The sequence below is a fragment of the Myotis daubentonii genome, chromosome 3 (assembly GCF_963259705.1).
Source record: "Myotis daubentonii chromosome 3, mMyoDau2.1, whole genome shotgun sequence".
In the NCBI taxonomy this organism is placed as follows: Eukaryota; Metazoa; Chordata; class Mammalia; order Chiroptera; family Vespertilionidae; genus Myotis; species Myotis daubentonii.
Genome location: NC_081842.1, coordinates 214554249 through 214578914, shown reverse-complemented (window position 1 = coordinate 214578914; position 24666 = coordinate 214554249). Strand labels below are relative to the sequence as shown.

General features: G+C 36.5%; 1 protein-coding gene and 1 long non-coding RNA gene across 12 annotated transcripts in view; one reads left to right on the top strand and one right to left on the bottom strand.

Annotated features, from left to right (window-relative positions):
• The window catches only part of LOC132231709 (uncharacterized), a 319045-nt gene that overhangs the window by 207627 nt on the left and 86752 nt on the right, over positions 1-24666 (bottom strand). The gene's annotated exons all lie outside the window — the stretch shown is intronic.
• KIF1B (kinesin family member 1B) overlaps positions 1-24666 on the top strand; it is a 137585-nt gene that overhangs the window by 30905 nt on the left and 82014 nt on the right. For 4 of the 11 annotated variants that reach the window (XM_059691304.1, XM_059691307.1, XM_059691310.1 and 1 more), the window contains exons 3-12: positions 3987-4063; positions 4738-4917; positions 7796-7861; positions 11790-11968; positions 12519-12630; positions 15995-16072; positions 16756-16821; positions 20962-21037; positions 21662-21740; positions 22789-22931. In XM_059691304.1, the coding sequence (XP_059547287.1) occupies positions 3987-4063; positions 4738-4917; positions 7796-7861; positions 11790-11968; positions 12519-12630; positions 15995-16072; positions 16756-16821; positions 20962-21037; positions 21662-21740; positions 22789-22931 (1056 nt within the window). Of the gene's footprint in view, positions 1-3986; positions 4064-4737; positions 4918-7795; positions 7862-11789; positions 11969-12518; positions 12631-15994; positions 16073-16755; positions 16822-17523; positions 17542-20961; positions 21038-21661; positions 21741-22788; positions 22932-24035; positions 24078-24666 lie in introns of all 11 variants that reach the window. The other 7 variants (XM_059691305.1, XM_059691300.1, XM_059691308.1 and 4 more) reach the window with 3 other exon arrangements.

Genomic DNA, 24666 nt, shown 5'->3' with positions numbered 1-24666 from the left:
AAATGCATTTGAACTCATTTGAAAAAAAACAAAACAAGGTAGAATACCTATTATTGAAAATTAACATTTGTGTTGTGCTTTACATATTTTTCCTGTGAATTATCTCAGTTTTTAATAGGACGCAAAAGTGAAATGATACCCAAGATCACACCAAAAAAATCTAAATATATTTTTATTGTTTTTTGTCTGTGTAGAATATTGAAAGATATCGATATATAGGCACTGATGCTGGTCCTTTGAGTTCAAAACCTATAACCTTTCTAATGAAATGTACTGTCTCCCCTCTCTCTCTTTTTTTTTTTTAGTGTCTAAAGTTTTACATATGTCTACTCCCCCCCTCCCAATTGACGCCCTCCCCCAGCCATTTCCACCCACAAGGGCAAGCCCCCACTGCCCCAGTGTCTGTGTCCATTGGTTATGCTAATATGCATGCATACAAGTCCTTTGGTTGATCTCTAACCTCCCCCCCCCAACTTCCCTGCCATTTCCCCCACTCCTCTTTTTAAAAAATATATTTTATTGATTTTTTTTTTAGAGAGAGGAATAGAGAGTTAGAAACATCGATAAGAGAGACACATCGATCAGCTGCCTTCTGCACACCCCCTACTGGGGATGTGCCGGCAACCAAGATACATGCCCTTGACCGGAATTGAACCTGGGACCCTTCAGTCCGCAGGCCGAAGCTCTACCCACTGAGCAAAACCAGTCAGGGGCCCCCCTCTCCTCTTTTTATTAATGGTTGGAAATATCCTATTTCTTAGTTGGATTAAAGGAAGAAGGTTAGATCTCAACTGTTACTAATTCAGAAAGAAAAGTCTGTTGGGCCCTGCCGGTATTTTTGAGTGGTTGAGGTCCCCCTCCCCCCCCCCAGGTTTCAGGCTCGATCCCCAGTAGGGGGTGTGCAGAGGCACCTGATCAATTATTCTCTCTCATTATTGATATTTCTCTCTATATATCCCTTTCCTTCCTCTCTCTCTAAAAACATTTTAAAAAAGAAAAATCCTTTGGCATATTTGAAAACGTTGATTCATTGTCTGTGGAAGCAATAGTGAACTATGATGAGTTCAAGTGCTGTCATTAATATTTTTATAAGTTTTTTTCATTTGCAGAGTTCTGGGGTTTCTTAATCTTGTATCAGGAAATATTAAAGACAATACAAAAAAAAAAAGACAATACAATGTATATTTAAATATAAAGAATACTATAAAACAACCCTATAACCACTACCCAACCTAACATAGAAATTACCCATGCCTTCAAAGGCTTTGTGCTTATACTTTCCCCTTAAAACAGGTAACAACAATATTGAATTTTGCATTGTTCTGAGGTATCTTAAAGAATATTTTTTAGGAATTTAAAAAAATTTAATATTTTGGGTAAATTTAATCTTGTTTTTTTAAAAATATGTTTTTATTGATCAGAAAGGAAGGTAGAAGGGAGGGAGAGATAGAAATATCAATGGTGAGAGAGAATCATTGATTGGCTGCCTCCTGCACACCCCACACTGGGGATCAAGCTCGCAACCTGGGCATTTGCCCTGATCGGGAATCAAACCGTGACCTCCTGGTTCATAGGTTGATGCTCAACCACTGAGCCATGCCAGCCAGGCTGACATAACTATTATGTAAATAACTTTAAAATTATACTTTGGTTTACTTATGTTTTTCAAAAGGGTTTTGTTTAAAAAGCAGCTTGGTGTCGAAGCTGGAAGCTAGGAACATTTATTAGTTTCAGAAGTTTCAACGATCTGGGAGGAGTGAATATCGAGGAAAAGGATTTTGTGTGTATCAAGGAAATTACTGGTGTAGTTTTTCTTTTTTTTTACTAGGGAAAAGAAAGCAAAGGGGTAGGATCTGAAAACTAGATCTTTAAGTTGTTTTTGGCAGAATTGGTACCAATTAAAGGATTTAATGAGTCCTAGCCAGTTTGACTCAGTGGATAGAGCATTGGCCTGTGGACCAAAAGGTTCCGGGTTCAGTTCCGGTCAAGGGCACGTACCTTGGTTTCAGGCTCCTCACTGGCCTGGGCCCTGGTTTGGGGCATGCAGGAAGCAACCAATCAATGTGTTTCTCTCACATCCATGTTTCTCTCTGTCTTTCCCTCTGTCTTCCACTCTCCCTAAAAAAATCAATGGAAAAAATATTTTCCGGTGAGGATTAACAAAAACAAACAAACAAACAAAAGACTTAATGAAACATGCTTAAAAGATTTATAATAGCAAATTTTCTAAAGGTTAGAAGTGTTTGTTTTAACCATGTTTTTTTAATGGTGAAGACTTCAGAGGTCATATCCTACGTCTCATCTCGTCATTGTCCTTATTGCTGAGCCACTGAAATCTGGAATGTGGTTCATGCAGCATGACACTAACTTCCTTTTGGCTTGGTAGAGTTTGTATGTGGTCTTTCATGTTTTAGGAACTATGATCATTAAGTTCCTAGTTTTAAATGGGTAAGAAGAGTATTAATGCCTGTGGTATACTTTTAGGGGTAGTCATAATACATGTGCATACACATACCTATATGTGTGCATATTCATTAAAGATGCCTTACTGGCAGTGGCTGCATGTAGGGAATAAGCATTTTAATGATGAGTATTTTGGCTCAGAGTGGGCTCTGGAGATAAACTCTCTAAGTTCGCATCCTGGATTGGCACTAGCTAGTTCTGTAGCCTTGGGTAAGTTATTTAAACCTCTTTGTGATGGTTTACCTATTAAATGGGGATGATAAAGCGTCTGCCTTATTGAGTGGTTGGGGGGATTAAATAGGTTAGTACATAGAAAGCACTTACAGCTGGGGGGAAGTGCTCCATGAATGTTGGCTGTTACTTAAATATTATATGTAATGCCTTTTGTTTAGAAACTTCTTCTTTGTTTACGTTACCATTTGTGTGGGGGGAGATGTTCTTTCTAGAATCATGTCTCCCTGTCACATGATTATGTGCAGTGTGAGCCTTAGTAATACTCTCAGCATTTGAGGTTGGAACGTATGTGGCCCTACCCAGTGGAATCCAGCAAGAGCAAGAGAGAGAACTAAGCACCGTAGCAACTGTTGCTATTTGTGTCCGGAGCAGCAGCTGCTCTGGACAGATTTATTTTTTAATCCTGATCTCACTGATACCCTGGGATGTGGCCCTGCCTTAGAGAAGTAGGTTGGTGTAGATGTCTGGTCTTTGAGGAGGTTTCATGACCACGTTACAAGGATTCTATTCCATGTGGAATCTGAGGAGCCAGCGCTTTATGTGTATGAGAAAGGGAGAGGGGCTAAGCCTCAGCAGTCAGTCCCTGAAGTGAACTGTGACAGGATTAATCACAGGAGAAATCACTGTTAATATGGGCAGTGAGACTTCATGCTTTTCAATCAAAAAGTAATTTTGCTGTAAAAACATTCTACAGAAGATTTAGTGGTCGGTGATTCCACTGTACACACTCATATACACAGATGTACACACATAAATATATGAACACTTACGTATTAGTTTGTCAGCTGTGGATTTCAGAAATCAGATTATCTTTTCAATGAATGCTTTATTACCAAAAGCTTTTCTGAAGTAGATAGAGCTTTAAAAAGAGTTTGTTTCAAATAGTGGCTAGATTGATTCAATAATTTTCTAATTTTTATTTCTGATGTGTTGAAATATTTGAAGCCTTACAAAGCACCTTGAAGTAGTAATATGGCCCATTTCCAGATTTTGGCTGCTTTCTTACCTCGGGTTCACTTATAAAGTATTTAATGAGCACCTACTGTCTACCAGGCTCTGCTCTGAATCCTGGTGACCCTTAGTGAATGTTACTGGTCTGATTATTTTCAAATTATATATGTAGATCATCTATTAAAAATGTGATTATTTTTGTTTTTTGAGTATCCTATTTAGATTCAGCAGTATCAATGTACTGATTTGGATCTTTTGAATTTACCATATAACATCGTGTTGAACTAAAGAACATGTAACTGAGTGACTTAAAAAATCAAAACATTTTCATCCTCTAGGTATTGTTAACCCAAAGAACCCAAAGGAAGCTCCAAAGTCCTTCAGCTTCGACTACTCCTACTGGTCTCACACCTCGGTGAGTACACTCATGGTGCTGCAGAGGAGCAGGGTTTGAAGGGTTTTTTAATGTGTTTCAAAAGAGCCTTCAGGTCCACCAAGAAAAACAGGGGTTACCAACATCTAGGAAAATGGAGAGTGGGGCCCTTCGCAGTATCCTTACTCGTATGGAATCCTTTGTCTTGCTGGCTTCTAGGGCTTTTTCCTAAACTAGGGTTTGCTTCTGCATCTCCTTCTTAGGCATTCTTTAATTCATTATTTTTCCTATTTTGTGTTGGAAAAGGAGATGTTTTAAACCAGCGGTCGCCAACCTTTCAGACCTCATGGACCACCAGTGTTCTGCAGATCACCAGTTGGTGACCCCTGCTCCAAAGGTTTCCTTAAGAAAATTTTCTTGGAGCTCCCTATGAATGGAAGAGTGATATTTGTAAAGTAATGGGAAATGAAATGTAATCATGTTAGATAATTTCATGTAGATATTTTTATGTATGGCTGACCTGGATAATGGATAACTCCAATAGTGCATGCGTGCGTATAAAATGAGAAAAATAACATGTAGGGGAAACTTTAAAAATACATGTTTTAGGTGATTTGTGTGATTCAAAGCACTTGTATTTATTAGAGCAGTAATCAAATAAGCATAGGAAAGAATATGAATAAAATGTCATTTATTTCTCCTTTTAATCTTTACAGCCCGAAGATCCCTGTTTTGCATCTCAAAACCGTGTGTACAATGACATTGGAAAGGAAATGCTCTTACATGCATTTGAGGGATATAATGTCTGTATTTTTGCCTATGGGCAGACTGGTGCTGGGAAATCTTACACAATGATGGGTAAACAAGAAGAAAGCCAGGCTGGCATCATTCCACAGGTAAAAAACAAAAAAACAACGAAAAACCTCTGTTCCTCATTACTCTTAGTCTTCAATGGCTTTAACAATTATTTTTTTTTAGCAAATGTTTATTCAGGGACTATCATACTAGGCAGGTGAGTTAACAGTCTAGTGGAAGAGACTGACATGTATACATGTCTACTTTAAAGGTGGGAAAGTTGATTTTTTTGTACAAGTTTTGCTATGTATCCAATGTTATATTATTTTATCTTTTGAACAGTGTTACCAGCTTCTTCAAAAAGAGATAGTATGTAACAAGCTCTGTTCTGAATCCTGGAGACACTAAATGAATGTTGTTGCTCTGACTTTTTTTAAAGCTCCTGTATATAAGTAGATCACCCCTTAAGAATCTGATTGGTTTTGATCACCTTGTTTAGAGATACTTTTCTTTTATTGTATTAGTTTAATACTATTATTTTAAGCTTGAACAGTGAAATTTCTTTTTTTTTAAGAGCAGTTAGTCTTTTGATTTTGTATTATTTGGAAATGGAGAGGCATTGTGACATCAGTATTTAGAAGAAACTTCTTTTTAAATAACAGGAATATGGCTTTTATTAATGATATTTGGAATTAATTTTAAAGAGGTTTTTTGTTTGTGTGTGTGTTTTTTTTTGTTTGTTTGTTTTACTATAGGCCTAGTGTGACCATCTCTATATTTTGAGAATAATATACAGAAGCAGTCGCTACTTTTTCTGATAGATTAGTGGACTGTAATTTTGAATTCAGCTATGTAATTGAAATGTTTAATTAGTAACAAAGATAAGAAAAAATTTAGAAAAAATGGGACATACTAATATACATATCTTTTTTCTGTAAACAAATGTCTCTATTAAGACATACAGGGTGGGGCATAAGTAGGTTTACAGTAGTTTGTGTGGAAAATAATACAGTAATTAATAAATAGTAATATAAGAAAAAACATTTGCATACTCACGACTGTCAACCTACTTTTGCCCCATCCTGTATATTTGGGAATTGTCCTTCTCTGTATATAGTAACAGCAACAGTTACAATGCGAATTAGAGAAAACATTCTGAAGCACTCCCCCCTATGTGCAAAACACAGGTCAAGTGCTTGACAAATACTAGCTCATCTAATTCTCCTCATATGACCCTAAGAGGTGGGTGCTATTGTTACCTCATTTTACGGATGGGGAAACTGAAGCATGTGGTCATGTCACTTGTTCAGAATCCAAATGCAGGGACGGTAGTTCTGGAGTTTCTGCTTTTACTGCTATGTAATACTTTTTGGGCAATAAAATAATTATAGATTACAATTATGTCAAGTTATACTAAATAGTCATATTTATTTTATCCTATTGCCACACTTAGTTTCTCCTTTTTCCATTAGTTTATTTGTTACTAAAATTCTTGTGTAATTACATATCTTTTCTGGTAGAATGTGGAATATTTTATTTTTTTAAATATATTTTATTGACTTTGAGAAAGGAAGGGAGAGGGAGAAGGAGAGAGAGATAGAAACATCAACGATGAGAGAGAATCACTAATTGGCTGCCTCCTGCACTCCCCCTACTGGGGATCAAGCCCACAACCCAGGCATGTGCCCCTGGACGGAATCAAACCTGGGACCCTTCAGTCTGCAGGCCTATGCGCCATCCATTGAGCCAAACCGGCCAGGTCTGGAATATTTTATTTAATAAAAATCCAAAAGTATGATTTTTTAAAAGGTGATTATTTAGAAACTGCCTATTTTTGTTGTTGTTAATCCTCCTCGCGTGAGGATAATTTTTTCATTGCTTTTTCAGAGAGAGAGAGGGAGAGAAGGAGAGAGGGAGGGAGGGAAGGTGGGAAGGTGTGAAGGAGGGAAGGAGGGAAGGAGGGAAACATCAATGTAAGAGAGACACGTTGATTGGTTGCCTCCCTCACAGACACTATGTGCCCTAGACTGGGAATCAAACCCTTGACCCTGTGGTGTGCAGGCTGACGCTCTAACAACTAGCCACGCCAGCCAGGGCTAGGAACTGCCTTTTATAATAAATTTTAAATTCTACTTAGACTTCTAGAAAATCACAAATGAATAGTTTGTTTTCTAAATGTATATTGATTTCCTTAATACTAAATATATAGCAGATGAAAATTCGGTAGATTTTAGTTAATTCTTTTAAAAACTTTTCACATTTTAAATAAATTCAAGGGATAGGGAGAATGAAATTTTATAATTTTTCTGATCTATAAAAATTAATGTTTTCTGTTAGAAATGTCACTGTGTAGTAGAGTAGCCTCTCATAACACGTTTGGAGTCTTAAGACAGAGGCAAAGGGGAAAGTTTTATAGTCAAAATGATTCTTGAAAATGCCTTCATTTATCCCTTCCCATATATAGAGAGAGGGTATTCTCTCTCTATATGTGTGTGTGTGTGTATATATGTATACATTTATAATGTATGTAGTAACTGATGACTTATAATAATAAAATTTATATATCACAGTAAGTAATGTGTGTGCAAAATATAGTTGAATAGTAGTTTTACTGCTACAATAATTCTGACAGTAGAATTACAGTTACTGTATTATAGTATGAAGAGTTGAATTTACATAAATTAAATGTGCCAATGACATAATACTATAAGAGACATAATTTCCTCCCCTTCCTCTAAATGTGGCTTTCTTTCTAAGGCAAACATTGTTGAAATGCTGTTGTTGAAGGATTATATAGATAGGAAAAATGTATTTAAAACTGTCTTTTCTTTCACTCAGAGAACTCACCTTTGTTGTTGATACCATTAATTTTGTGAAAAAAAAGAGAAAAGGGATATTACTAATTTGTGTAACAGTCCTGTGTAACTTAGTGCTTCTTTGATTTATGCTCTTCATGTCTCTCTCATTCTGTTTCTGTAGTTATGTGAAGAACTATTTGAGAAAATCAATGACAACTGTAATGAAGAAATGTCCTACTCTGTGGAGGTGAGTACAGCTGGGGTTAAAACCAGAGGCCTCCATACTCCATTGCCTCAACTGTTGCTTTTAAATGGCTCCAAGTTATGACTGTACTATAGATCACTTAACCACTCCCCCAGCTTGTACTTTTAGGCTATTTCTAAGTTTTTGTTATAATGAATAATGCTCTAATTAAATCCTTATTTATAAGACTGGCTTTAATTTCATTGATTTCCTTTGTATATATGTTGATTGTCAAAAAATGCATTTGGATTTCAGATAGAAGCCCCATCAGGGAGTGTAAGCATCCAGTCTGCCTTTGCAAACATTTACTATTTTCATTTTTGAACTATGTCAATTTGATAAGGGAAAATTCCTCACTCTTATTTAAATTTGAATTTCTTTGATTATTGGTGTGGTTAAACATCTTGTAAATGATGCCTATGTCGGTTTACATGTTGGGATTGCAATATTTTTCTTATTTATTTGTGTGAACTCTTTCTCTTTAATATTATTAATAATGATTTTTGACAGGCATATATATAATCAAATCTCTCCCCCCCCCCTTTATAGTTGCTTATAATATTGGAAAAGTTAGTCTCCATCCATTGTATACCCTATAGTGGATTTTCTTTTAAGAAGAGGTTTATAGAATTACTTTATATATATTAGTTTATTTGATAAACATTTCCACTTTTTTGTATGTGCTTTAAGAAGCTATTATTTTACACCCTCCCCATGTTTTGGTAGTTAATTTTATAGTCATTAATATTATTAAAATGTTCTGACCCTACTACATATATGGGCAACTAATTTTCTATAAAGGAGCCAAAAATATAACAATGGTGTTGGGAAAACTGGAAAGCCATATGCAAAAGAATGAAACTAGCCTGCGATTTGACACCATGACAGCGTTCTGTTAACGTGAGCCTCTCTGAGAAATTAAGCTGCTTTTAAAGCAAACTCTAGTTTTTTGTATTTAAAAAATGTATATGTTTGATTATCTATTGGACGTACACAATGTCTACTTGATCGACTTAGATGCTTTGGGGTTTTTTTCTTTACCTATAAAGTGTTGCATAAATTGATACGTTTTAAAGGATTCTGCCTGTGACCATTATACATCAAAAGGGGAATGTGCTGCTCTAAAAATATTTTTTGTTAAATTAAATTCTCTTGTCTCATCCTGTAGCTATTCTGTTTTGAATCACATGACAGAATTTTTTGAGCTTGTGGGTAATAAAAAAGAAGCCCTTTTCTTTCATCTTAGTCTGCATTCATAGGCTTATTTGGACTGCAGCATAGATCCCCAGTTGATACTCTGGTTCTGTAAATTTATGGAGCCTCTGCCTCCTTTCTTGCCTTTCTCTTACTCTGCTGCAGCTACACTGGATTTTTTGCTGTTTCTGGAATACACCAGGAATGTTCCTAACTACAAGGCCTTTACTGTTCCTTCTGCCTGAAATTTTCTTTTCTCTGGATATCTTTTGGCTAAGTTTTCCACCTCCTTCAGGTCTTTTGTTCATACTTACCATTTCTTTGAGGCTTACTTTAATCATCCTATATAATAAAAGGCTAATATGCAAATTGACCAAATGGCGGAACGAACAGTTGCTATGACGCACACTGACCACTTGGGAGCAGAAACTCAATGCAGGAGCTGCCCCCTGATGGTCAATGTGCTCCCACAGGGGGAGCACCGCTCAGCCAGAAGCCCTGAGCTGGGCTCACAGCTGGCAAATGCAGCGGCGGTGGTGGGAGCCTTTCCCACCTCCACAGCGGTGCTAAGGATGTCTGACTGCCCGCTTAGGCCCACTACCCAGGTGGAGCGGACCTAAGCGGGCAGTCAGACATCCCCCGAGGGCTCCCAGACTGTGAGAGGGTGCAGGCCGGGCTGAGGGGACCCCCCCCCCAAGTGCACAAATTTTGTGCACTGGGCCTCTAGTCTTTAATAATACTGCAACTTGCCTTCCACCCAGCCCTCCTGGTCTCTCTCCCCCTTTCCCTCCCCCACCCCCCCCACCCCCAGTACTTGCCATATTCTAACCTATTTTATAATTTTACTTATTTTTTATGTTTGTTGTTTATTTTCAGTCTCCCTTCCTAGCATCATAAGCTCTCTAGGGAGGGGATCTTTGTCTGCTTTATTAACTGATGTATGTCAAGTACCTAAAAAGACCTGAAAATGCCTGGTGCTTAATGAATTGAATTTGCCAAGTGGGGTCTGTAATGTTGGTTCATTTAGAAGTAAAATAAATAGTGGTGGCTTAGATGGATTTGCACATTAGAGAATACGTAATGGGACACATTAGCCTTTACCAGGTTATTTTGGGAGCTCTTAGCCTTATACATGTGTGAACAGGGACAAGTTTTCTAAGAAATGTGATATCTTCCTGGGATTCAGGATTGTATGTACAGGTTTAAGTACATGAGAATGATTGAGGTACCATCTCACTTTCTTGGATAACATCTTTTAGAAAGATTAAACTGGACACAGTTTCAACATTAATTCAACATTAGCCTCTTGTCCTGCTGTTTTACTCTCATAATAGATCAATTATTTTTCAACGTCTTCAGTTTTTTTAAAGCTGATTTTGAAATACAGTAGAAAAATACAGTCAGATCTGAGAATGAAAAAAAGAAAAAGCCAATAGAAAGAGATAAGGTTCCATTTGAGATACTCTGAAAATGTGTCTGTAGAAATTTGAAGCTGAAAAATGCAGAAGTTACATTGTACACTTGAGTAGCTCAGTGATACAGAAGTGTCTGATTCTTAGGGAAGCCGTATAATTAGGCTTACTGTGGTGAATTTACCCAACTTCAGAGCATTGTTGCTTAGAAATCTGATCTTATAGGTTCATTAGGATCAGACCATCATTCCTCAAAGGCAGACTCTTGAATGAAGCTCAATTGATTGATGTTAAGAAACCAGCAGATTTGTTTATTACTTTCCTGTGTGGAATAGCTATTACCCAGACCAGACACTCATGATTGGTATATTATCTTTCTGTGGGTGGGCCTCTATTGGAATGCTGGTGGTTTTTGGTGAGCATGAAATTAGAGGGAGAGGAGTTGATTAGATAGATGCTTAATTGCTTCAAGTGAAGAAATGATAGCCTAACACCGTGGTCGGCAAACTGCGGCTCACGAGCCACATGCACCTCTTTGGCCCCTTGAGTGTGGCTCTTCCTAAGCCTTAGGAGTACCCTAATTAAGTTAATAACAATGTACCTACGTATATAGTTTAAGTTTAAAAAATTTGGCTCTCAAAAGAAATTTCAGTCGTTGTACTGTTGATAATTGGCTCTGTTGACTAATGAGTTTGCTGACCACTGGCCTAACACATTCATCTCCATGACAGGGATGGTCCTGCTGACAGGACAAGAATTCCTGAAGTACGTTGTCTGAGGCTTCTTCCCCTGTGAGACTTGGATAGGTCCTGCCATACAATCGGATTCTGTGCTGACCAGTCCTTACCCCTCCTGATGGACACATTTTTGGTCCATAATCAGTCACATTGTGGCCAGTCTTAAAGTACTGGTATTAGAGTCTCTTGTCTTAACTGCTCTGGAATATGGATACAGTCCCTTGGTTTTAACACTAATAGAAATATTGTTTCCAAGCTTTTGGAGAATGGCATACATTTAAAACAATATTGACAACTGATAAGTTGCTCTTAAAAATGATATTTTTTTCTGCTTAAGACAGGTGGCAGTCACTGTGTGCTAAGATAGCCTGTTTACCTGCTTTTCCTTTCCGAGAAAGTCAGAAGGCTGGTTCTTACCTACTCAGTGATATCTGTGCATATTGTTAATACAATGAAAGGGTCTGGAACTGTGGCATTTCACTTAGTAAAGGCTGCTGATCTCTAATTACTTTTAATGAGTTTTTAAAAATCTTTTTCATGTAGAGGATTTTTTTCCTGAGTTCTCATTCATTAATAATTTGTTTCTAGGTGAGCTACATGGAAATTTACTGTGAAAGAGTACGAGATTTGCTGAATCCAAAAAACAAGGGTAATTTGCGTGTACGTGAACACCCACTTCTTGGCCCATATGTGGAGGATCTGTCAAAGTTGGCAGTCACTTCCTACACAGACATTGCTGACCTCATGGATGCTGGGAACAAAGCCAGGTATGGTAGGAAATAGACGAATGGCTGAGGTCTTTGGCACATTTTGAGGCCCTTTGTAGTTAGGAAAGTTGTTGTTATTGTGGAGTCCTCTGGTCCTTTGGCTGTGCTGGAGAAGTGAGGGCTTCAGCATATTTAGTATCTATCTTCCTATCAAAACAATGCACTGCCGGAGCACAAGGGAACTGCAGTTAAGTTTTACTATTATGTTTTGGTCAAGTTATGCTAAAATGTTGCTTACCACATGCCTATGGTAGTAATTGATCCTGGAATAAATGAACGCCTCATAAAAAAAAAAATTAAATGCCTCAGTGGTTTCCAAAAGGGACAACTGGAGTATGAAAAATGATTCTGAGGGGGTACCTTTGGAGATGGAGGGTAACTTGATAGACTCGTAGATAAAGTGTATTGAGAGCGTTTTGTGTATAGTCTTGCAATCTGTGAATTAAAGTTGTTGCCTGTGATTGTTATGCCCACAATGTGGAGCCTGCTGTCCCTTTTAACTTTCATCCAAGAATGCCATTGTCACGTGGTCACCTTTATGTGTCTATAGGACAGTGGCAGCTACCAACATGAATGAAACAAGTAGCCGTTCCCATGCTGTGTTTACAATTGTTTTCACCCAGAAGAAACATGACACTGAGACCAACCTTTCCACTGAGAAGGTAGGAGAACTTCAGTCTCTGGGCTTGAGTTGCGCACAGGGGATTTTCGGACGTCCTTCTAGCTAGCCTCTGCATTTTGTGGAAGGGATTTTTACTTAATGGAAGGTATTTTATACCTTTTGCTTATCATTTTTATTCCTCTCTAAACCAGTTTTGAGTATGGGTTCCTAAGTGAAATTGCAAAAGAGAAAATAGGGTTAAGAAAAAACAATCCAAGACTTTGGCTCTCGAAAACTTCTCTAGGCAAGAGAGTTAATTAAACAGTTCTGAGGGAAGAAAATACTCCCTTTTCTTCTTCCTGACTGTAACCTCTTAATTATCTTATTAGCTTCTTTGGTATGTGTATTTTATTTTTTAAAGCTCTGATAATGTTACTGTGGGATTAATGTTTTAGCAAACCATGAAACAGACAAGATGTATTTTATTTTTGGAAAGTAAATAACTGTACAGCATTTCTGATGTTCTTCAAATACTTTTGCTTGTTAATTTCTCATTTTCTACAGTAGTTAAATATATAGACTTTGGAATTAAACTGCTTACTTTAGATCCTGGCTCTGCCACTTTTCAACAGTGTTACCTTGGGCAAGTTACGTAACCTCTTTGTGCCTCAGTTTCCCCAACCTCATAGGATTGTTAAAAAATTAAGTAGTATTATAGGTTAAGCGCACATAATAGTGCTTGGCACAGAGTAACCACGTGATAAATGTTAATTTTATTGTCATTATTGATAATAAATTTATGTTGAATTCTACTCTGCTTATATTCCTACATAGCATACAGCTGGATTTTTTAATCTGAAGTTAGAGTTATTGTACTAGCATTTATAAAAGATCCTTTGCTTATAAACTTAGTACTTTATGGAACTAGTATCACTAAAAACTGGAATTACCTTTTACCTGATGACTTATTTGTTTTTAGTGAAAATGATTTTTAAGAATATAGACTTTCATATGAGTTACCAAATAACTTGACACTGCTTAGCCAGAGGTTACAATATTAATGCTACATAATAGTCAGTATTCATCTGACTGGCATAAGGAACATCTTATGTGAAAGCATTTTTTTTTCTTTTACTATGATATCAAATCTACAAAAATAGTAATATTAATCCCATAACCATAGCCTCCATAATAATCCATTTTTTATACTTTTGTCTAAACTTTCCTGAAGCATTTTTTAAAAACTTTATTGAGGTATTACTGAAGTACAATAAAACACATCTATTTAACATATAAATCTGGATCACATATGTATACACCTGTGAAAGCAATACTACGACCAGATATCTTATCTAGTACCCCGAAAAGTTGCCTCATGCTCCTTTGTAATCTAACTACATCCCTCCTTTCACTCCATCCTCAGGTAATCCCTGACCTGCTTTCTGTCACTATAGATGAATTTACATTTTCCAGGATTTTATGTCAATGGAATAATATAGTATAGTATTTTTTTCTGGTTTCTTTCCTTAACATAATGATTTTGAGACTCATCTATGTTGTTGTGTGTATCAGTAGTTCACTCTTTTATGCTGATTACTATTCCATTATATAGATGACATATCACAGTTTGTTCATTAATTCATCTGTTGATAGGCATTTAAATTGTGTCCAGTTTTTGATCTTACAAATGAAGATGGTATTCACATTTGCATACAAGTCTTAGTGTGGATATTTTGTTTTTGTTTCTCTTGGTTTATACCTTGAAGTAGGATGGTTGAATCTTATGGTAAGTGTATGTTGAGCTTCTTAAGAATCTGCCAAACTCTTTTCCAATTTTCATTGTAAAATGATATGATGAAACAGTATCATTTTATATTCCCACCATCAGTATTTAAGAGTTCCAGTTTCGGGAAGCCTCATTTTTAAATTTTTATTTATTTAATTTTTAAAATCCCCACTCGATATGTTTGTTTGTTTGTTTAATATATTTTTTATCGATTTCAGAGAGGAAGGGAGAACGGAGCAAAAGATAGAAACATCAGTGATGAGAGAGAATCATTGATCGGCTCTCTCTTGTACTGCCACTTGTACCCACACTGGGGATTGAGCCCACAACCTGGGCGTGTGCCCTGACTGGGAATTGAACTGTGACCTCCTGGTTCATAGGTCGACGCTCAACCATTGAGCCATGCTGGAAGGGCAAGGATAGGTTTTTGTTGTTTTTTTAATTGATTTGAGAGAGAGAGAGAGAGGAAAACATTGATGTGAAAGAGAACTGGATTGGCTGCCTCTCATACTCACCCCCGTGGGGATTGAACCTGAAACCTAGGTATGTGCCCCGACTGGGAATCTAACCTCCCACCTTTTGGTTCACAGGATGACTCTCTAACCAACTGAACCCTGAGGCCAGGGCTGGAAGCTTCATTTTTAACATGCCATTTAATAGGTCAATGAATAAATATAAGTGAGATCATGTAGTATTTTCCTTCTTTGTTGAACTTATTTAACTTAATATAATGCCCTCAGGATCCATCCATGTTGTTGCAGATGGCAAGATTTCATTCTTTTTTATGACTGGATAATATACCGTTTTATTTATGTACCACATTTTCTTTATTCATCTATCAATGGATACTTAAGTTATTTCCATATCTTGGCTATCTATCTATATAAAAGCCTAAGTGACTATTGCGACTGAACAACTGGAACGACCAGTCGACCAGTCACTATGATGCTCACTGACCACCAGGGGGCAGATGCTCAACAAAGGAGCTGCCCCCTGGTGGTCAGTGCGCTCCCACAGCCAACTTCCCATGGCCAACCAACTTCCTGTGGTCCCCCACCCCCCAGCTGGCCAACCTCCCTTGGTTCCTTCCCCACTTCTCCCTGGCCGGCAGGCCCCACAGCCCCGCCCCAATCCATCTGGCCCATTGGCCTGGCCCCAATGGGCCCTGATTGCTGGCCAGGCCTAGGGACCCATCCATGCATGAATTTGTGCACCGGGCCTCTAGTTGTAAATAATGCTGCAATGAATATTGGGGTTGCACATATCTTTTTTAGTTAGTATTTTCATTTTGTTTGGATAAATATGCAGAACTGGAATTTCTGGATCATATGGCAGTTCTATTTTTAATTTTTTGAGGAACTTCCATACTGTTTTCCATAGTGACTGCAGAGTTTTACATATTTTTATGACATCATTGAAAAATACTTCTTTTGAACCAAGATACTTGCTGTGATCTTTCTGTGTGCTCTTTAAATTGATAAAAAGTATATGTTGACTTTGTTGTCTTATGTCTAATATAAGTCCTAATCAATATTTTAGTCTTTTCCTTGCCTTAATCTTTCTGTTTCCTGACTCTAAATGTTTTCTACTTCTGCTTGGCTTATTTTTGAATTGCCGCAATGTTATTGTTCTTTACCAGGTCAGTAAAATCAGCTTGGTGGATCTAGCAGGAAGCGAACGAGCTGATTCAACTGGCGCCAAAGGGACTCGATTAAAGGTATTTTTCTTGTCAAGCAAATGGCCTAGTCAGTAATTGTTCTATAGCATGGGTAGCCATATCTGGCCCACTGACTGTTTTTGTAAATAAGATTTCATTAGAACACAGCTGCATCTATTTATATATTACCTGTGGCTGCTTTCCTGCTACAATGGTAGGGTTGAGAAGTTGTGACAGAGACCACAAAACCTTGAAGAAAAATTTTGCCAATTCTGCTCTATAACGTCAAAGAAAGGTTAAGTTATATGAAATAATAATTAAGGAGAACTTCATGGTGAGAGTTGAATTGTATTTTGAAGAACAGATGAAAGTAAGGGACAGTAGTGGGAAAAAGGATACACAAGATCCAGATGTGAGGCCAACATGAACTCCTCTAGAGATATGCTTAACAAGAGCAGAAATTTCATGTTGGTGAATTGTGGGAAGAAGGCTGCATCAGTAAGTTTTGGAGCATAAACATCCTAAAGATACTTTAGAACTGTGCAATTAGACATGTGGTCTTGGCATGTTACCAAGTGGAGAGGAGAGAAGATTGAGAATTAAAGGAGGTTTTTAGAATTTGTGGTCATAAATAAACTAATAATGCTAGCCTATGGCTAATTGTATTTTATCGATTATACTGTATATGATGTGGCAGTTGTAGAAATTCTTCTTAATTCTTTCATGTTTGGAATTGATTTCAGGAAGGAGCAAATATTAACAAGTCTCTCACAACTCTGGGCAAAGTCATTTCAGCCTTGGCGGAGGTGGTAAGTGTTACTTCATCGTAAAGGAACATTTGTCTACTCAGCAAATGTATTTGACAGGTATTTTATGATTGTTTATGACAGTTGCCCTTTTTTGTCCCTCTTATGTAATCTTACCTTCCTTCTTTTAGAGCTTTTTGATAAGATACGAGGTATAATACACTTTGTACTAAAAGTAAAAGAGATTGAGGAGAATGAAAGTGAACAGATCTGTATAAGCTAAAGGAAGGGCTAGGTCTTTACAAAGACCTAAGGTTTGACTATATTTTGAGCCTTATTTTATATCTCATAAAAACCACAAGTATTTATTGTATCTTCTGTTTCTGTACAATCTTTTCTAAGTAGGATGCAGTACTTTGTTGGAGTATTTTGAACAGTTTGCCATAATAAATGCTGTTGATTTGGGGGCCAGTAATGTATTTTTAAAAGAGTTTATTTTTATTATTCCTTAATAGTGGAACACTAAAACTGAAACAATTTTTATATAAAAAGCTTCGTTATTTATGTTAGAAGCTAAGAAAGTGTTAGTCATGTGTGTTCTAATTTAGTTTAGTATCTTATTTGAATCCTTAAAAAGAATTGAATGCTTTTTTGCTTATCTCTGAGAAGTCATATTCAATTTATGACTTAAAAATTACACACTGTTTTCTGGATGGAGGCTTATCCTGTGTTCTCATTCTCTTTTTTAAATGCTTTCCTCTGTAGGATAACTGCACCAGCAAGGTATGGGGGGGAGGGGGTTTGATAAAAATGAACCAGCTGTGGAATCAGTTGTGATGATTTTGGATCCTCAGCAGGGTGCATAGCACATACGTAGAAATGGCACCTTCAGAAAAAGTTTCTGTTTTTTGTTTTCTGGCTCTGGAATTTAGAATTGCTGTTTAAAGTGGACCTGAATCATGAGCTTTCACAGCAAAATTTAATTAAGGAACATGATGTACTTTGAAGAAGGAATTCAGAATAAGGGAAAAGAAATTTGAGGAAGTTTCTACATTGTGTTATCTTGCAATATCTTTTCTAGTGATTTAAAGCAGCGGTTGCCAACCAGTGGTCCACGGACCACTGGTAGTCTGTGAGGTCCAAAAGGTTGGCAACCACTGATCTAAAGGACTGTCTCTTGAAGAGATCTATTAACCTCACAAATGGATGATGAAAGAAATTTCTTAAGGGTACCATTCTAAAACATAGCTAACTTCTTGGGATTATTTGTATATTTTTCTTAAACATCTTTATATTATTTGTACTTGTTTCCTACCATGAAAAGTCATGGGTTATTTATTTATTTTTGTTAATCCTCACCTGAGGATATTTTTCCATTGATTTTCAGAGAGAGTGAAAGGGAAAGGGAGAGACAGAAACATCGATGTAAGAGAGACACATCGATTGGTTGCCTCCTTCATGCACCCTGACCAGGGCTGGGGAATCTGCAAATAAGGTACATGCCCTTGACCAGAATCAAACCTGGGACCCTTCAGTCCACGGGCTGATGCTCTATCCACTGAGCCAAATCAGCTAGGATCAGAGGTTATTTAAATGATTAAAATTTTTTTTTCTTTTCAGTTATACATAAAGCACAGGCTGTAGAATCAAGTTAAAATTCTAACTGTATCTTGAAAACATATTATTTGCATCCTTTTTAATCCAAATATAATAAATTTTCTTATATTTCTATAGAAATACTCTAAAATTTATTTTGCATAAATAATAGAGCACAGTTTGTTCTGAATCACATGAGTAACATTGGGGATAGAAGCAGTATATGCACTAAAATATTTTATGCTCATATTTTCAGACATACAGATTTATTTACTCTTGGTAATTGCAAAAAAAAAGCAATAAAAAGTAATGTCCCTTTTCTGTTTTTCTCTGCTATTAGAAAAAGATGCCTTAGATTTAAAAATCTGCTATTTGATATACATTTATGGGTATTCTTAAAATATTTAATCTGGGCCCCAGAACCATAAAGACTGTTAAAACTTAGTGATTATTTTAACTTGTCCTGTTCATTTGCTCATCAATTAACATCCATATGAACTCAAAGAGAAGTTTACAAAGTACTTACCTATGTATTTCCCACTTTGCTCTGTGCCACAAAAAATGACTTTTTATAATCAGTTTTGTAAAATTCAGTTTAGTACTTTACATCCACATTATAACTATAATAGATCAGAAATAAATTTTAGTTTTTATGTAACAAGCATAATTTTTGGTGAATTAAGATGTCTTGTTATTTCCACTGGGGAGATAAACAGGATTATTACCATTTAAACTCAATATTTCTTTTTAGAGAAGTTACTGATGTAAATAAAACCTTTTTATGTAACTACTGAAGCGCTTATTTTTTAAAATTATGGATGTAAGACAGATGAAATTCATGTGTGTAAGACAGCAAGTAGAGAAGAAATGGCTAAAATTCCAGGGTATTTTCAGATAGAAAAGATTGAAGTTCTATTTATGCATTTTCATTTAGTTATTCCTTAATTTAGTCTAATTGACAGAAATGAAAATAGAATATTTTAGGCAAAGTGAGCCTGCTTATTTTTAGAGTATTGTTTGCAGTCATTGTAACTGCCTTGCTTTAAATCTTGCAGCATTTTCAGTACTAACCATAGGCAAAGTGTAGTGAGAGGTCTCCGGCCTCAAGAATTTTGTAGTGGAGTGAAAGTTCCATTAGCTTGTGAATGACTGAGTGGGTTCAATCTCCCTTGAGGTCTGTGTAATTTAGAACCTGCTATTGGAAATGACTTTCTGATTGTTGGAATGTGTGTCAGTGAGTGGGGTGGGATGAGATGGAGGGGATATTTTTGATAAGAGGTGGAATTAAAGTATTGCTTGCCGACTTTCTTTCCTCCTCAACAAACCAGAGGTTAGCTATTTAGTTTTCCTTTTCTGAATACCTGTGTTTTTACAAGAACTAGATCATCCTTAGTGTCATTTAAACTCATATTGTACCTGGAATGGATTATAAAACTGCTCATTGCTGGGGAGATGTATATCAGTGAACCCTGGCTTTCTCCTTAGTAGTTTCTTAACTTATCACAATACATCAGTCAGCCAGCAGGGACTAGAGTAGCTCTTATCTACAAAAATGTTTATTTTCAAAGGATATAACTTCCTCCTTTGCAGCACTGGCTTTACATTGGTGCTTTTTGCTTTATTCTGTAATAATGAGAAGGGTTACGGAGAGAGCAGTATATATAATAAACTATATATAGAAAATGCATTTTTTAGTCTTTATAAATCTCAAGATTAGCAAATTATATTATTTTCTTAGATCTAATACTCTAACTCTACTGATTGGATTTAATTTGGGCATAATTTCCATTCAAAGAAACCAAATTGTATTGCTCTACAAGAGTTACTAGATATGTAATAATCCACTTGATGATTTGGTGGTTGAATAAGTAAATGCGTTAACTATATGACTGGCTCCTACACATTTGGCCTGAAATGTACAGGATTCATATTTGCCCCTCAGCAAAAGTAAAAAGTATTATTTGAGGATTGGGTATTAGATAATATTAAGGAGTTACTGTTAATTTTGCTAAGTGTGTAATGTTCATGCAGTTATGTTTTCTTAAATCTTTCTCTGCTTGAGATATATACCTGAAGTATTTATAGGTGAAATGTTGGACTTCCTTTAAAACACTACCAGCTATAAAAGACATGACAAGGACAGGATAATTGATAGAAGTAGTATGTTGATGTTAAATTTCCTTAATTTGGTCTTGGAACTGTAAGAAATTGTCCTTATCTGTTAAGGGCTTAGGGATAAAAAGGGCATGATGTCTGCAATTTACCCCAAAATGTTTCAGGAATAAAAAGTGTTTGAGGGATAATTGAAACATGATTGGCAAAATATTGAAAATGGTTAGACCTGCATGATGGATATATGGGAGCTCATTATATTACTCTCTAAACTGTTGTGTATGTTACAAATTTTTCAAAATAAAACATAAAAAGAAACAATTACTTTATTACATGAGCTTTGGGGTACTGTGAAGAACTGAAGCTGTGAAGTGTTAAATTTCTACAGTGAGGGTTCTACTGTAATTTAATTTACTTGGGAATTTTAGGCTGGTTTGTCTTTCATGTGACTTTTTCCTCCTTAACACTAAAACCATATTTTTCTGTTTAATATAGAGTAAGAAGAAGAAGAAAACTGATTTTATTCCCTACAGGGATTCTGTGCTTACTTGGCTCCTTCGAGAAAATCTAGGTATGTTGACCACTGGTTTTTAATTATCTTTTTTATTTAAGCTGGTTGGATTTGCATATCTTTATTTAAACCAGGGTTTTCTTCCCTATGTCGTTGACTTCCAGACATAAACTGTGAAGTAGTTGTCTTCCTCACCACACACCTGCTTCGAACTATTGCTCCTTCTTCCTCTTTGAAAGCTTCATGCTCCTTTGAGGTGTACGCAATCAGATGTAACCAACCCTTACTCATTTTTGTTGATGTTTTAGGACCTTCAGTCACTGTTTCATTAGCCCTTTCCCCTCCTTGATGAGCAGGAGGGAGTAATCAGCTGTGTCAGTAATTGCTGATAGAAACAAGAGACTGAGAATGGCCTTTTGGGCCGTCCTCGTCACCAGTAACATTCACATCGCTAAGAGCAGCTTTGGTGAAGTGGCTGAGGTCTTGATTGGTTGGGAAGAGGGAAAATGGGCACAGTAAATCCAGACCCCAAGATGTGAGTACAGTGCCTGACGGGGACATTCAAGAAGTTTATTGACTTTTGATTAAATCTTAGGTTCTAAGGTTGTGCTGTCTGATCTGGTACATTCAATAAAATTTTTTTAAAATGAGAGTGATTTGAGATAATCACGGTTCATCTTTTAGGTGGCAATTCTCGGACTGCAATGGTTGCTGCTCTGAGCCCAGCAGATATCAACTATGATGAAACTTTGAGCACTCTGAGGTACTCCAGTTTGATCCCAATAGCTTAGAAGAACACTATGCCACGTTAAGTCATTTTGTTAGGCCGTGCATATTCTTATGCTGAATGGGTAGTCGTTTATGTACGTGAGGACCCAGCCTTCTTTCTCATAATAGGGAAAATGTGAAGGGAAGGAGATTCTTATTATAATAGAATTGACCTATGGCTTATGGTTTTCGGTTTCACTGAGAAAGGAAAAACGTTTTCATAGGAAAAATATTAAAATTGTTCAAGTTAGATTTTCAGATAACTTTTAGATAATAGTGAAAGTTTTATTTTATTTTATTTTTTAAATATGTTTTATTGATTTTTTACAGAGAGGAAGGGAGAGAGATAGAGAGCTAGAAACATCAATGAGAGAGAAACATCGATCAGCTGCCTCCTGCACATCTCCTACTGGGGATGTGCCCGCAACCAACGTACATGCCCTTGACCGGAATCGAACCTGGGACCTTTCAGTCCGCAGGCCAACGCTCTATCCACTGAGCCAAACCGGTTTCGGCAATAGTGAAAGTTTTAAAATAATATTCATATTTATAAAAAAGAAGTGTTCCTGTGTTTGTCATTATAGAAATGCTCAAGTCATAAAAAGTAATACAATTATGAGTACATGTAGCATTTAAAAAAATTAATGACAGAATGTTTACTAATAGAGTATTTCTATATATATGAATAGGTTTCATTATTTTAATCCCAAACTTTCTACTCTTCTCTCATTAAAGAAACTTGATATAATGAAAAGGAACACTTATAGTCTGACTAATCAGTTTTGAGTCCTTTCTCTGGTATTTATTTCTTTTGTGATCTTGAGTAAATCACTTAAATTCATCCGAGCTTTTTTCTTCAACTTTATAAGGTACTATAAAACTTTATACACATGTGTTGTTATTAAGGCCCATAAATGTGTAAATACTCAAGCTGTTTGCTTTAGAAATAATGGTAGGTTAAAGAAATAAAAGAAAGAATGGTATGTTACTTAGGAGAAGTAGAGCATCTGAGGAATGGCAACAATGAATCTTTTTGGATCTAGATATGCAGATCGTGCAAAACAAATTAAGTGCAATGCTGTTATCAATGAGGACCCCAATGCCAAGCTTGTCCGTGAATTAAAGGAGGAGGTGACGCGACTGAAGGACCTTCTTCGTGCTCAGGGACTGGGTGATATCATTGATAGTAAGTGGATTAAGGATCAATACAAAATCTAATCCTTTTCAGGGTTCTTATATTTAAATTTAGATTTAAGGAACTTGATGAAGCTTGATGGTAGGAAAAGGGTTTTTTTCCCCCTTTTTTAAATGTTTTTATTTATTTTTAGAGAGAGAGGAAGAGGGAAGGGAGAGATAGAAAGAAACATCGATGAGAGAGGATCATTGATCTGCTACTTCCTGCATACCCCCTCCTGGGGATCAATCCCAAGACCCCAGGCATGTGCTCTGGCCAGGAATCAAACTCTTGGTTCCTGGATCAACACTCAAGTGCTGAGCCACACCAGCCAGGCTGTTTTTCCCTTAACTTCTTCAAAAAAACAATGAAAATGATCTCAGAAGTTTTTTATATAGTATGTACCAGGATATCCATTTGAACTCATGAAATTAATTTTTCATGAATATATATCACTACTTGTATTTTTGATAGATTTCTGTTTTAGATCAGCAATGGAATTTATTTGGAATGTTAAGCTTATTCTCACTGAGAAACTAATTACTTCATAAAAATATTACTTGAAATTTTTGTTTTGTGTTACAGGTTTCTCTGGGTTAATGTAGTAGCAGTGATATATGTGTGAATGCTCCCCACCCTGTTCCCTATGAACATATGAAGGGGAAAATATTTAATTGACCTTAAGTTCAAGAATTAGACTTCCAGAGAACATTGTCTTACATTGTTGTCTTAAAATGTATCTAATTTTAATGTAATTCATTTGTCTTAAAATGCATCTGGTTATGAAGTTCTCTTAAGTGAGTTAACTGGATTATTCAGGTAGAATAGTATTTGGCTTTATTTAATAGAGCATATTTATGGTGTGTTTTTTGTGTGTAAAATTAATATTATTTGGAATTCTAATAAGATTTTCAAGGCCTCTTCTGGTTTTCTAGTTTAGTTTGTCTTACTGATTAGCACTTGATTTTAGATGAATACAGTTTGTAAAATGATAATATAGTCTGTGTTAATATTTTCATCTCCCCAAATGCCAAAATACTGCTCTGTTCCCTCTCTGTGTCACTGCCGAACCTGAACTTTGATCCTTCTTGTATTTTCCTTCCTGCTTACCCTCAGTTGATCCATTGATCGATGATTACTCTGGAAGTGGAGGCAAATGTGTGTATTTCATGTATTGGTCATCCCCAGTAGTACTCTGATTTGCTAGTCTGCCTCTGCTGGATTAACCTAAAACGAGCTTTGCATGCCAGCAGTTTTAACAGTGAAATCCCAGACAGAGCATACTGTGTGTAGATTCAGAAATGATCCTAGTTTTGCCCTTCTACATTTAGCAAAGCAATCTTTGCTGCATTTCAGTTTGTGTCTTGAATAAAGTCGAGAGGCTGAAGAATCTTATGTTGCTTCTACCCTTCAGTGTTTCTACTTAGGTAATTAAACTGAATCCAGAGTCCTAGATGATGATAATAGCAATGACAGCAGCTCACGCTTATGGAGTGTATATAATGTGTCAGGCCCTGTTCTAGTACCTTGGATATATTATCTCAATCCTGTCAGTAACTCAGAAAGTTCCATTATGTCCATTTTACCAATGAGGACACTGTTAGCAGGAGTGGTTAGTTGGCTGCTGAGATCCAATGGTTTCTGTGTGGTCAGGTTAGGTAGTGTAACTCAGAGCCCTAGCTTTTAATCATTATTACACCTTTCTTGCTCTTGATATCCTTCAAATATGATTATTTAGTAGAAAAGT